The following is a 13,643-nucleotide window of genomic DNA, read 5'->3' as shown; positions in this document are numbered from 1 at the left end:
GTGGGTGCTGTCCTGAATGAGAAAGTCTGGCTCTTTTTTTTCTCTCTTGCATTTGAATCCTTTCTTGGCATATGAGAAAAATATATGAGAGTTGAACTTGGCAGCTGGCAATTTGTGCTTGACCTGTCATGTGCTGAGCAGGATGGGCATGGGTTATGACAGATTTGTCATATTTAACAATGAGTTTGTCAGTGTCTAGTTAGCACTGGGGGATGTGCTGCCATCACAGGATTTCCTGGAAGAGTCAAAAACGCTCATGCAAAATTAAGCACAATTAGGAAGTCTCAGTTTTGACACTTCTCAAAATCTTGAACCCGGAGGCTAGAAAAACCCGAGTTCTAAATTTGGCAGCTGCGCTGAAGGTTTGGTGCGTGCTCCTCATGGGCTCTTCCTTCCTTTATGTCCTTCTGCTACTGCCCATAGAGTGAGTTTCCGGACATCGGATCTATCGTTTACTCTTATTTTGGGGAGCCGTTGCCCGCCAAGTGCTCTTTGCTCCTTCCCTTCACGGTAAGATTACCTTTTCAGAGGTCTTGCCTGAAGATGTGACTTTGGCTGTGGGTTCTCCCTTGCCGGAAGGGAACGGGCACCAATGTGACTCCAGGGAAGAAGCGACGCAGGACGAGGGGCCGGAGAGACGCGGTGGGTGTGCTGGTGAACCCAGGACGCTCTAGCGGAGCAGTTTCTGCAACACTGATAACTCTTCATGCTTCCTGGGTCTTATCTACAAGGCAATTGCTGCGTTTCTTTGCTTAGAGTTGACACAGTTTGTAGAGAGACGATTCCACAGACCTGATGAGACCGAAGCAGTGAAGTTGTTAGGTGGTGCAGCTTTGGGAACACTTTGGTTAAATTCCCCCTCTTTCTCTCTCTCTTCAACTCCTACCACGCAAAAGAATCAGTGAAATGTTTTCTGATAATGAATATTTAAATAGAACTTCCTGATTGTCTCTCTGGGTGTTAACCTCTGTATTAAAAGGAATTTAAATAATGAAGAATTCCTCCGCAGTCAAATTCAGGAGTGTTACTTATGGTTGTGAGGGGGAAAGGTGGATGTTAGAAATACAAAGCAACTGTAGTATGTATTTACTAGAGCTGTATACAAGGTAACAGATACGTGTTTGTTTTTCTGGCGTGAAAGCTACTTTTCCGATCAGTGTTTGGCAACCAAGCAACAGAAATCTGTGTTTACAGGTCTGTGCATCTTTAAAGCTAAAAAGCTTTCTAATAACTAGAACTGTGACTTTATTTTTTTTTTTTTTAAGTGGACCATTCTAACAAATCCTCAACTTTCCATCACAAAATAAATTAGAGAGCAGCTTTTCACCGTTCTTACAGTTTTGTCCTCCGTGATGACAGCTGTACTGGGGCCGGACTTGCCCCTCCAAATGGGTGAATCCTTTAGATTTTGACCTCTCTCTGCTTCTGCTACGTCAGGTTGGTCTTTCCCATGTCCGTCACGTAATTATTTCTCAAACCGGAGTGAGCTTTGATTCTACCTGCCCCTTGGCTAACGCGGTCTTGCAGATGGTGTTGCCCTGAAGTTCATGTGCAGGCGCGACAGAACTGGAGGATGCGACCGCTTCATCATCCGGGGCCTGCAAGTTGGTTATCTAAGGTGAATCGCGTCAAGGCTGCACCTCGTTGAGAGCAGTCAGAGGCATGTTCACGCTCTCTCTCCTTTCCTCTGTCCTTTGCAACCTGATATAATTCTTTTCTCTCCTTCTCCAGTCAATAAGGGATATATAGCTTTTCAAGTTCCTAATTAAAACTCCAAATTGTGCTTTTTCAGGTCACAGAACTCAATAATGTGAAGAATATATTGCGAATGCCAAAAAGCACAAAGAAGCATGCTGTTGGGATTTATTTTAATGACGACACATCAAAAACCTTTGCTTGTGAGTCAGGTGGGTAAAATGGAAACGCACGTTAAAAAACCTAAGAGCATTCATTGTGAAATTATAAACGTATTATACCTACACACAGATTTTCTGGGCATTTATACAGAACTTGAGGCAGATGAGTGGTGCAAGGTGCTGCAGATGGAGTGTCTTGGAACGCGAATTAATGACATTAGCCTTGGAGAGCCTGACTTGCTGGCATCTGGAGTAGAGAGGGAGCAGAGTGGTAGGTACATAAATGTTGACCTTTAAAATCCTTAACTGTATTATTTTAAAGTCTTTTGGATTGTGCATAGGAGTACCAGAAATAAATTGGAGCAAAATTGTTTTTCCAAGTCCTCCTTCCTGTTTTGTGGGGGGTGTTTTTGTTTGCTTGGGGTTTTTTTGGCTTTTGTTTTTTTTTTTTTTTTTATTGAAACCAGAGATAGTAAGACAATTAGAATTATTTTGGAATAGCACTTTTCTTTCTCAGACAAGTTAGTTGCTCTTGGAGATGGGGGACTATCTTTTGTTGTATGTTTTCTTGTATGTCTGTACAACAGTTTCAGTCTGTGACCCGGGCTCTTTGGCAGCATTGTAAAGCAAATAATAAATAATAGTAATTGCATGCAAAACCTGAGCCCGTGGCTACTTCACTTTCCTATGCAAATTAACTAATTACATGGATAAATGCAATTGCAATGTATTTATTCATGCACACAATTTTATTAATTGTTTGCAAATATCAGGATTATGATGGTGCAGTTCTCTTCAGGGTCTGAATGCACGCACAAATATTTGATGCCCTTTGAGTGCAGCATTCTGACTGCCCCAAACACGGAGTTTGTTGAGTTACTGGAAGGAATTGAGTCTTTGTTTTTGAATTAATTGTTCTAAGTGGAAATAAGATCTTGTATTAGAGATGGAAAATAGGAAATTCCTTTAATGACTTGCACATTTAATGGGCAGGGATTTTAGACTAACCTTCTGTTTTTCTCCCAGAGAGATTCAATGTGTATTTGATGCCATCCCCTAATTTAGATGTGCATGGGGAATGTACCTTGCAGATAACATTTGAGAATATCTGTCTTTGGGACATCCAGAATCCCAGAGTAAAACTCATCTCTTGGCCATTAAGTGCCCTCCGACGCTACGGGCGGGACCCATCTTGGTTCACGTTTGAAGCAGGGAGGTAGGTGTGTGTTCGCTGTATTGCCTTGCTTTGCTGGGTGGTGCTCTGGACCGCTTCCGAAGGTTGCTGAAGGACATGAGAGCTTATTTTCAGACAGAGGCTAGTCTGTACCCTCTGGGGGGGAAAAAAAAAATATTGAAACAAAAAAAAACCCTAAAAAAACCCCCTCTTAATCCCAGGCTGCATCTTGAATGGAAGCAGTTGCCAAATTGAAGTGCCTGAGGACAAGGGTGGCAGAGCTGAGGCATCCCAGGGGACTGCAGGGTGGAAGCTGACAGCATTCTGTATTGCTGCATAGGGTTCTTCTTAAATAAAGCTCTGTATGAGCCAGGGAATTGGATGGACAGATCCGGGAAGAAGGGGTGAACATAATTCCAGAATTCGTACAGTGTGTACTTTGGGCACAAGTTATGGGTTCTGCGCTAGGAGAGGCGGAGATGGAAGTTGAGAGCAGTGAGTGCCAAGGCATTTCCCAAAAGCAAACTAAAGTAGTGGAGAAGGGGCTTCCGTTTTCCATTGATTATATTCCTGTTTTCCTTCTGTTTGACAAATGGATTTATAAGAAAGTTGAATGCAATTCCTTGGTTTGGAGATGTTGTTCTGTATTGCTTCCTGCAGCTCAGTCTTAATGAGCCGCACTCTGTGTGTGGCTGAAGTTGGAGCACTTGTTTATTGAACTAAACTATCAAATCCTTTCTAAGGGGTATGGATGCATTATTTTAGATAAGCACATTAAAGAATTACAATAGTGAAAGAGAAACAGGTCATACAATTAACTTATCTGGGAAGGGAACAGGCATTTAAATGTTCATCATCCATATTACTGCAGAGTTTAGTCCTCCGCGGGGGGAGCATACATTTTTATTTAGCTGGTCATGCGTTAGCCATGGTAAGACAGTGGAGTTGGGATGCTGAGGATACGTATTTATTGTTTCAAGTGGCAGATAAAACTCTGCAAAACTCATTACAGACAGTGCTAAAAGTCTGAAAAGGGAAGACAAATTAATCCTACCTGGCACAGATTCTAGATAGGGTCTAAATATTAAAAATCTGAGTATTGAGCATGAACTCTCCAGAGCTTAAGCACTTACGATAGATCAGTGGTACTTAGCTGAGTCCCTGTTTGGTGACAGCTATACAAATACGGACTAAAACAGTAAGACTGGACCAGGGCTGGTAAGACCCACACGTAAAGACTTTTAGATAACTTTGTTCCGTATTTCAACAACCTTTGTTTTCTTACTGCTTGTGCAGTAGCGCTTCCAGAGCAGCATGGTAAAATTTTGCTTGTTCACGGTGATCTGTAAACTTAAATCTCACCCTTGGATCCCATCTGCTCTTGCTTTGGCAGGATGTGTGACACAGGAGAAGGACTGTTCATCTTTCAGACCAGAGATGGGGAAGCAATCTATCAGAAGGTTCACTCGGCTGCTTTGGCCATTGCGGAACAACACGAGCGCTTGTTGCAGAGTGTGAAAAATTCAATGGTACGGCTGCTCGTTATGCTTGTTATTTCGCACTGGGCACCAGCGAACGATCTGTTTCTTCAATGGGATTTTAAGTTTTGATTCACAGATAGTGAGCAATCTTACTATTGCTCTTATTAGATTCTGCTTAATTTTAATATTTAGGGCAGTATATACAACTGGGGTTCCTTTATCAAGTCAAAACAATAGGGAAACTTCTAGTCCTTGATTTTTGTGTTTGCAAAGCTATCAATAAGTGTGAATTAATACAGAGATGCTAAGCTCCTGTCAGTGCACATTCTCATGAGGTTCCTTTGATTAATCAGCATCATGAGTTTGTTTGGAAGCATTTCTCATCAATCTGTTTGCAAAACGTTGCGGCTCATGCTCGGTTTTCCATTTGCTAATTGATGTCTGCACTCTGAGGATGATTTAGAAAGAGTCATATGGTTCAGATTAAACTATGGGGGAGGACTGGATGTTTGTCTGATCTCTCAGTGGATGTCTGTTTTCCACAAGTGCTTTTTGTGTCTAAAACTTGTTTTATGACACACATGACTGGTAGGAAATAGAGGGGTGTGAGATGTAAAACTAGCATACAGATTGAGAACAGACAGGGTGGCATCTCCAAAAGCGTTATCTCTAAGGCAGGCAGTTTTATGTCACTGCGCCTAATGTGTTCCAGGAACTTATTAACTTTGGTTTTATTTTCTTTTTAATAAAACCTGTGGAGTGAAAAGGAATGTTCTGTTTATCCCATATCACAATTGGTTTCTACACCCCAAGACTCACAGTTTGACTTTGATAGCAAAATCGGCATCCTGAAGATAACAGGTTTTCTGGAATGCATCTGATGCCCAGTGTGGACAACCGTGGAAGAGCCTGGCTATAAACAACATCTCTGTGCCAGGCAGTAGCAACTGGTTTATGCAATCTGCAATAAGACTGAAGCTTTTCTCTGACTGTAAACATAAGCACTGCTGTTACCCACATCCATGTCTAATCCTTTCAGTAATTCTACTAACATCTTGGTTTCAGGGACACGTTGTAGTGATGAATTATCCCGGTATTAACTGGATGACCCAGCTGGGATGAAACAGAAAATGCCATTACTACTTGTGAAAACTTAAGAAAAGATGAGAGTGGATGTTGAGGGAATGGGGAAGGAACAAATTGTCTTAAGTGCTTGTATTTCTTTTATTTCTTTTATTCTTTTATTCACTTTCTTGGACTTGGGACAGAACAGAAGCCAAATGCATGATAGGGAAGTTATTTCTCGTAATAACAGTCCAATGAGGAGGAGCAAATGAGGTTGGGAGGGGCAACAGGAAACGCTTTGCGAGTGTCCCGACCAATCTTGTGGACCGGATGACTGATTGCTTCAGGCAAGGACGCAGGCAGATGGGTAATTCTGTTGTTCGAGGAGCAGGTGGGATAACTGAAATGGGAAAGGGAGGAAAACTCAAGTCTGTTTCTAGGTGATGTGGGTCATGCAATGTCTTTACTTTTGACAGGAAAGAGACTAGTTGGTGGGTTTTTTTTTATATATATATATATATATATGTATCTATTTCACACTATATACAGTGTGATATACCAGTTTTCAGTTGATGCTGAAATGCGGTCACTTCCGTAAAGCCCGTGGGAGAGCGCTGTGTCTGTGAGGATGAGGTACCAACTTGGAGCCTTTCTTGGACAGCCTCTGCCCTGTGTCCGTGTAGACCACGTGCTTCTCCCACCAATTCCAGGTTCACCAGGAAGAGCTCGACTTTCGCTTGCTTACTTTCAAAAACTAGCAGGTGGACTCTGCAGCCAGCTGCACTGGTATTTTTCCCTTTCCCGGTAAAGTATCATCTAACACAATCTTTGCTGGTTTTGACTTTTGTTTAAACCAAAAAATTCTATAGTTCTAGTTAGCGAAGGAAGTTTTTGTTGAAAAATATCCAAAATTATCTAAGTTGAGAGAGGTAGGTGATACAAGTACTCAACAGTAACTAAATTAAGCAGATTAAAATTAACCTAGGCTAAATCAGCATAACTAGCTAACATCTGTAACCCACCAGGATCAGAAGCGATTGAGTAGCCTGTTGAGAGCACAACTTCGTTTTCAAAAAACAGAGAGCAGTTCAGTAACAATAGTGACTAGGCTTACAGGCAGTTTCATATCTGGTGGTTTTACATTTATGTAATAGATGTAATGTAATAGATGATGTCTGATGCCGGGCTGTAAAATTTCCATCTTACAAGTGCCAATAGGCTCAACAGATGCACAGTTGCTATAGATTGCAATAGAGCAGCTGCACAACCGCTAAAAGCTTTTTCATGAACGCTGTGTCCAACCACAACCCCTAAATCTTATTTTATAGACCTTAGAGTGCTAAGTGGGGGATAAGAACATATTCCTGGAGAACTGAACGTCTTGTAATTTAGTAGGGGGATATAATTGTTTCAGATGAGTCCATATGCCCCTGAATACGAGTTTCCCAAGCCTGCCATAGAAACGTTGTCTGGTTCCTAAATACTCGGTAAGACTTGGCGGCTTCTCTGGGGTTCAAGGATAGCGAGATTTAGAAGTTTAGGCAGAGGATCATTATATCAGTGTAGAATTCAGGGGGCTTATTTTGCTGATTACAAAATATTTGTAAAGTACATCTTTGTTCAGATTGATTGATTTCCCCAGTATTTTCTTCTGCTTTTGAACGCTTCAACAAACAGTTCATTTTAGAAGCTTGCACTTCATGCTCGGCTGTCTATATTGTTTCTATCTCCAAGAATTATTGACCCTGTGTGAATTTTTGTATTAGTGAAGCTTGAGCTATTACTTACAGAAAGGGTAAATAAAAGTAGAAAGTAGGAGATGCTGATGGTGAGAAATTAAGTCTGCACTGAATGTCATCTGTTTGCTCCTGACCATGGCTACATCAGTGATGTGATTATCCATCAGGTGAAGATGGTGTTAAGCTACCTGAGGGCTCTTGGAGCCTGTGCAGGGGGAAAAAAAAAAACCACCCAAACAAAAAACCCCAAACAAAAAACCAAAAAAAGAGAGTTGAATGTCCCAAGCTGATAGAGTGAGATAAAGCTGCCAAGTACTGCTGAGAATGTGGGCTATAATGTGTCTGTCACCTCCCCAGCAGTCACTCTCTCTATATTACAGTATGCTGGTTCAGTTCGTGACTATAACTGGCTCTGGCTCTTGAAATGCATGTGGAAAATTGATGCGATAGTGGTTCCTCAGCTGGGAACCTCACCCTGACGCTTTCTCTTAATGTGCTGTTGCTTTCTGGCGAGGTCTGAGCATATGCTGACCAGAGCCTGTGACGCTTTCTCAAGTGGGTTTCATTTATTTTCCTTTTCAGTGAATTCAAAGATCTCTGCCTCTTCTCTTGTAAAGGGAAGAAAGGGCTGGCTTTGCTCAGCAACGCGTGAAGCCATTCTGGTCATCTGGTAACTCATCTCATCCAACTGTTTCCTTCCTTTCACTTTTGCATGGCCAGACAATGGAAAGAAAATATCTGTTCACGTTTTATTTCCATGAGTATTTGGTTGCCATGAAGACTGACGGGAGCAGTGCTGTGACTTGGCTGCTGTCGTTTATGCCTGCTCTCGGTTCAGGTTGCTTTAAGACAAGACATTACAACTTGACATCTCACTAAAGTGGTAAGAGTGAACTTCCCAGGTTTGGCAGTTAAAGCTCAGTGCTTTGCAGAAAGATATTATCAGCCAGTTTACCGGCAGCCTTCCCTGACTCTGCCTCCCCTCGCAGCAACTCGAGTGTGCACTTTGCACTGCAGCCGTCTGATGGGGGAGTGCATCTCTCCAGGCTGGAGCCCGCTGTTATCTCTGGCCATTTCCACAGGGATTCATAATTTAGAGTGGAAATGGTGCTCGCCCACTTTCGAAATAAGAGAAGAATATCGAGTGTTAGCGTAAGATGGATAGTGTTCAAAATAGCAGCAAGACGTAAGTTCCCTCCAGTTGCTGAAGCTGGTTTTATTCGTTTATTCGTTTACCATTCTGTAGTTTCGCTGTAATGAATTTAGCAAATGTTTCTTAAGCAATTACTGTTCTAATGGATTTTGATTGATTACATGAATTTGCTTCGCTGGGAAGAAAATTCCCTGAAAACCACAATATTCTCCAACTGGGGATCCCAAGATGAAGGTTTACTTAGTGCAAGTTGTTCTGCAAAATCCTTGAAAATTGCATTGTCCAGCCTGAGCAAACAACCACACCTAACAGACCTCAATCATCTTCCTTTCCTTTCCTTTCCTTTCCTTTCCTTTCCTTTCCTTTCCTTTCCTTTCCTTTCCTTTCCTTTCCGAGCCATGTTGCTCGAGAGAATGCTGGTGTGCGTGTGGCTTTGGATGGGGTTTTTTGTTTGGTTTTTTTGTTTGGTTTGTTTTGGTGTTGTGGGGTTTTTTTTAGCAGACATTGATTTTACCTCCAATGCAAGTTTTGCTGATCGTTAAAGTGGGACCCAAGAAAGAAAATACTTCATCTTTCCTCCCTGAGCCCCCAAGACTTCTGGGACCCCCCCGCACCGTGTGCTTGTCCCAGAGCCGTGCTTTGCCCCAGCGAAGTGCTTTCGTGTGGCTCTGTACCTCTCCCACCCAGGTGCCAAGAGGTGGCACAGCGGCTCCCCAGCTGCTCTCGGCGCTGGGTGCTGGTGGCTGCGTGTGCTGCTGCTCCGTCCCCTTCCTCTGCCGATCCCTCGTAGCCCCTGGAGCCGCTGGCTTTGCGTCGTCCCTCACCACTTCTCGCATCTCTGCCGCTTCTTTGGTTTAAGCGTGACTTAACATAACTGGATCCCTGCCACGTGTGCGGGGAGCTGCGTTGGATCTGCTCTGGGGATCCTGATCTCCTGCCAGGTTTCGGCATTCTCCTTCTCCCTTGGGCAGGAGAGGGTGAGAGGCTGCGGATTAGGTGCCCTCCGGTTAACAAATTATTTGTTGGGTTAATGATACGTGGAGTCCCATGTCCTGCCTGGCGCTCTGCTCGCAGCTCTTGCTCATGCGTGTTCCAGCATATCAATGCCGATTGCTTTCGACCTGCGTACGGTGCCGGGTGCTTCTGCGGCATAGAGCCGGGTCATTATCGAGTTATTCGTACTCTTTTGGTTGCCGCAGAGTTACAGTAGGTTAATTGCGAGAATGAAATCAATCATCATTAAAGCTGCCTTTGCTCGCAGTCTGAGGCGTTTTGATGAAATGTTGTATATTCAGGACATAACATACTAATTCTTATCTCCAGCTGTAGGTTTTTTTATTTTTTCCCCTGCTGATCGAGTTCAGGGGGGACACCCCTTCTGGCCCTTTTCTGTGTCTTTCCCTAATCTTTCTCTAGTTGTGTCTCTTTTTTTTTCCCCAAGATAGCCAGCTGGTTTTTTGCAATCCTCCCAACAGCCAAACTGTTGCTCAAAGCGCCTTAGCTTGCTGCCCAACTCACCAATAAATGGAACCACCAAAAGAAGTTTCTGCAGCTGGGAAATGCCATCCTCGCGGTGCTCTGCTGATTTTTATTCCCAGTAAAAGATCCGTCGTTGTTTGTTTCCATGGTGCTGAGATGTATGTGGCGACACTGCCAAGGGTGTCGGGGCTTTAGTGAAGGAGCCGTAATAAATGGGCCGTACGATGTAGGTGGAACCTTGCGTGGTGCGGTGATTCACATCCAGCTGACGTGGAGGTGGGTGGTTTAAGAGCAGGAGTTGATCTGGGCTTGGTTTGGTTTTGTTTTACCTTCGCATCCCAGGCACAGCGTCCACTGTACGGAGAGGAGGTTGAAGGTAGATGCACCTCTAAAGGACTTGGAAATGGGTCTCTTCGGATACAGCTGGCCCTCACCTCTCTTCTGTGCGGGCTTCGCCTGTTTGGTTTTGCTCCAAAATATATTGATCTTCCTGTAAAAGATTCTTTCGCCTCAGGTTTTGTGAAACTAAAATGTAAAACTTACTCTTTTTTAAAAAGCTATCTTTATAAATTAGAAACGTTAAAAGTGGTCTTGATATGTTCGAACTGACGTTTTCCTGAGCTTTGGGAGGAGAATTTTAGTTGTGCTGTGAAGCTTATGATAAAATCCAAATATTTTTATTAGCTTGCACATACATCTTATTGAATTAATGGAAATAAGTGCCTTAAAGTAGTCAGTTCTCGTCTGTGTTTGTGTGAAGCGTAGTATAAATAACAAGGAGCTGTGACTACGTAAGAAAACGTAGCTGAAGGTCCCGTATGGAGGGAAAAGTGTGAGATGGGGCTTCCAGCGATGCACTGCAGCCCACGTGCTCTCCTCTCAGCATACCTGGACGTGCTGTTCATTCAGGGAATCTAGCTGAAGGATGCAGTTATCTCCTGTTGAACTCCCGTGCCATCCAGCTGGCACGTTCCTCAGCTGTAGGAGAGGGGACATGAATAGAAAATGCATCAAAACTAACAACAACAACTTGTCCTCACCCACGTGAAACATCTCCAGTCAGGTTCTCGAGGTGCTGAGGCTGTATTTAGCTTTGGGAAGTCTCTTGCTCAGCTGGGAAGCCCCTCTGATGGCTTTGCTGCTGAAGGGGGAGCGTACCAGCACTCTCCTACCTCCCACTGATCCCCGGTTTCTGTTTCAGCTGCTTGAGTTACAGCTCCCCTCAGGGGAAGCAGTGCTGGCCCAGGACCCGGGGAGCACCAAGGTGAGCTTTGGTGTGCAATGGCAGCGTGGCCTCCTAACCCGAGTGCTGTGTGCCCGTGGAGACTAACCCCAGAGTCAGTCGCTGCTGCTGGTGTCGAGTGGGCGCACGGAGGGAGGGAGAGGCTCTGCTGGCCATTTCTGTAGAAGTTCTTGCAGCCAGTGGTCGTGTTGTTCTCAGACTGTCTCCTTCACATCGGTTTACTGCTTTGCAGCTTCAGATGAAAATGAGCGAGCGAGCCGTGTCCCTCAGCACCATGGTGCCCTTGCCCCGCAGTGCCTACTGGCAGCACATCACGCGACAGCACAGCACTGGCCAGCTCTACGGTCTGCAAGGTAAGGGGCTGGGGTGGGAAGAGGCAGCGCACACATCGGATCATGACATTGTTGAAGCATTTCAGTATCTGGCCATCTCACCGAAAGCTGATGGACTTTTCCCACTGCTGCCGGGTTGATGGGGAGAAGGGCATGCCCCACCTTACGGTGGAAAACTGGACAGAGGGGTTGTCATCGGGAGGTGCCCTTCTGACTTCCCATTGGAGAGGGATCCTTCATTTGACAAATTTTCTGACCGTTTTTAGGTGAACAAGGAGAAATTACTGTTACAGGATGGCCAGTTATCAAGGTTGCCCAATCCTTCCTGCCACCAAACTCTTTCAATGCATGTGATTTTTATAACCAGATGGCTCCCCTCTCCATTGGACGGCTGCCCCATACTAAGAACGATGCTGTCTTCATTATTCATTTTGTGTACCTGCTAACGTTGCACCAAAACAGCTGCATCCTCAAAACCAGCTGAATTAGGGAAAGTAAAGGAAAATGGCCACAAGAAGTAGCTCTAGAAAACTGTTGCTCGAACAGCTGCAACGCTGCCACTGTGCACTGCAGCGAGGCCTGAAGACGGGCAGATGTCTTCTCCACATGCCCTCCTTGCTGTCAGCCCGAGGGCCAGCACGGCTCCGTCCTCTCTTGCTGCGAACCTCCCCAAGCTGCAGAGGGAGGAATCGCTCCGGGGAGGTCCCCGCACCCAGTTGTCCCTCCGTGGTCACCAAGGGACATCTAGTGGTTACTGTGCGCAGGGATGGGGTGGTGGGCGGCTAGCAGGGCTTCGCAGCAGCGCGGAGGTGAGCCGTCTCTGCCCCTGGATCGCAGAGCGTGCTTCAAAACTGAATTTCAGTCTCCCGAGACAGGGAGAACTGCAGCACCTAACGTGCACCGACGTTGCTTTGTGCCGGTTTCCCCAGAGGCACCTCTGGAGTGGGAGCTGCAGGTGCTCAGTACCTCTGAGAAGCTGGTCCAAAGTCAACATCTTTGAGGTTGTGTGTATTTTTAGAATTGCAAACAAACAAACAAACCACAGCCCATTTGTATTTCAAAACACACTCTTCCACTCCAAGCTACGTGGGTTGGCTGAGGTAGCGTTTGTACAGAAGTTGGTGTTGATGAGTTGTGACATCAGGATCAGGGCGTTACTCGGAAAAGCCAGCAGAAAACAGACCAAACATGTATTAAATGGAAGGAGCCAATACCTGCCATAACTTTATTTTCACAACATGTGGAATAAAGGCTAAGCTTCATTAAACATTTGGGTGATACAGATGGACTGAAGCAGTTTCCTTCACCATAGGGGCATTAGAAACTAAGCTCAGCTTGGCCATCAGGATGCGGGTTGTTCGCTGCCATCCCTGAAGGTCAGAGCTGGCGTGTGCCCCTCCAAGGGGCAGCCCTGCTCTTGGGGCTCATCCTGCTGCAAAACAGCCCGCAGGTAAACCTGCGTTTAGCTGAAAAGCTCAGGAGCTGGCAGGGCTTTCTAGTACTAACACGGAGATATCGTTTACCAGCATCAAGCACTCAGAAATCACTAGACAGATATTTTAAAACATCCTGGTTTGGAAAAGTTTTAGAGTCTCTTTTCTTTTGTTGTTTCTTTTTTCCTTCTTTCAGTTACTAGGAGTTTCTCAAGGAATAATGAATGACGGATATTTATATTACCTTTTTTAATAAAGCAGGAGATTGTAGAGGTTAGCACCTCGAGAGCACAGCATAGCACGAGCTGTGATTAACAATTACCAGCGCTAGCAGCCCTGACATATATAGCCATATTCCATTCTGGTCCTCTGATTTTCAGCAAATCATAAAATCTAGTATTTTTCCTTTTTCCTGTTTTCAACACTAGAGGGGGCATGCAGCACATAAAAAGCCCCAGCTACACCCAGCAAATGTTCCAGAGGAGGGCTGGATAATAAAAGCAGCGCTTGCACGCCTGTTCAAATTTGTTCAATAAATTAGGGCATGGGAAGATGACCTGCTGGTGGCAGCCTGTGGCACACGGGAACAAGACTGCTTGCAGCACTCTGACACAATCAGTGGATCGGACTTACTGCGCCTTACTACAGAGTGCTGTATTAAAACAATAATTCAGCATTGAGTTGACAC

General features: G+C 44.7%; 1 protein-coding gene across 6 annotated transcripts in view; it reads left to right on the top strand.

The window, feature by feature from the left end:
* DOK5 (docking protein 5) overlaps positions 1–13,643 on the top strand; it is a 44,763-nt gene that overhangs the window by 29,730 nt on the left and 1,390 nt on the right. Inside the window, exons 3-8 of one of the 6 annotated variants that reach the window (XM_054845663.1) lie at positions 1,793–1,907; positions 2,008–2,127; positions 2,922–3,072; positions 4,424–4,559; positions 11,149–11,211; positions 11,423–11,543. In XM_054845663.1, coding sequence (XP_054701638.1) covers positions 1,793–1,907; positions 2,008–2,127; positions 2,922–3,072; positions 4,424–4,559; positions 11,149–11,211; positions 11,423–11,543 — 706 coding nt within the window. Of the gene's footprint in view, positions 1–1,792; positions 1,908–1,986; positions 2,128–2,882; positions 3,073–4,423; positions 4,560–11,148; positions 11,212–11,422; positions 11,544–13,643 lie in introns of all 6 variants that reach the window. The other 5 variants (XM_054845660.1, XM_054845662.1, XM_054845659.1 and 2 more) reach the window with 5 other exon arrangements.

Source organism: Grus americana, chromosome 17 (assembly GCF_028858705.1).
Source record: "Grus americana isolate bGruAme1 chromosome 17, bGruAme1.mat, whole genome shotgun sequence".
In the NCBI taxonomy this organism is placed as follows: Eukaryota; Metazoa; Chordata; class Aves; order Gruiformes; family Gruidae; genus Grus; species Grus americana.
Note: the sequence above shows the minus strand (reverse complement) of the source record. Positions and strands in the feature narration are given on the sequence as shown.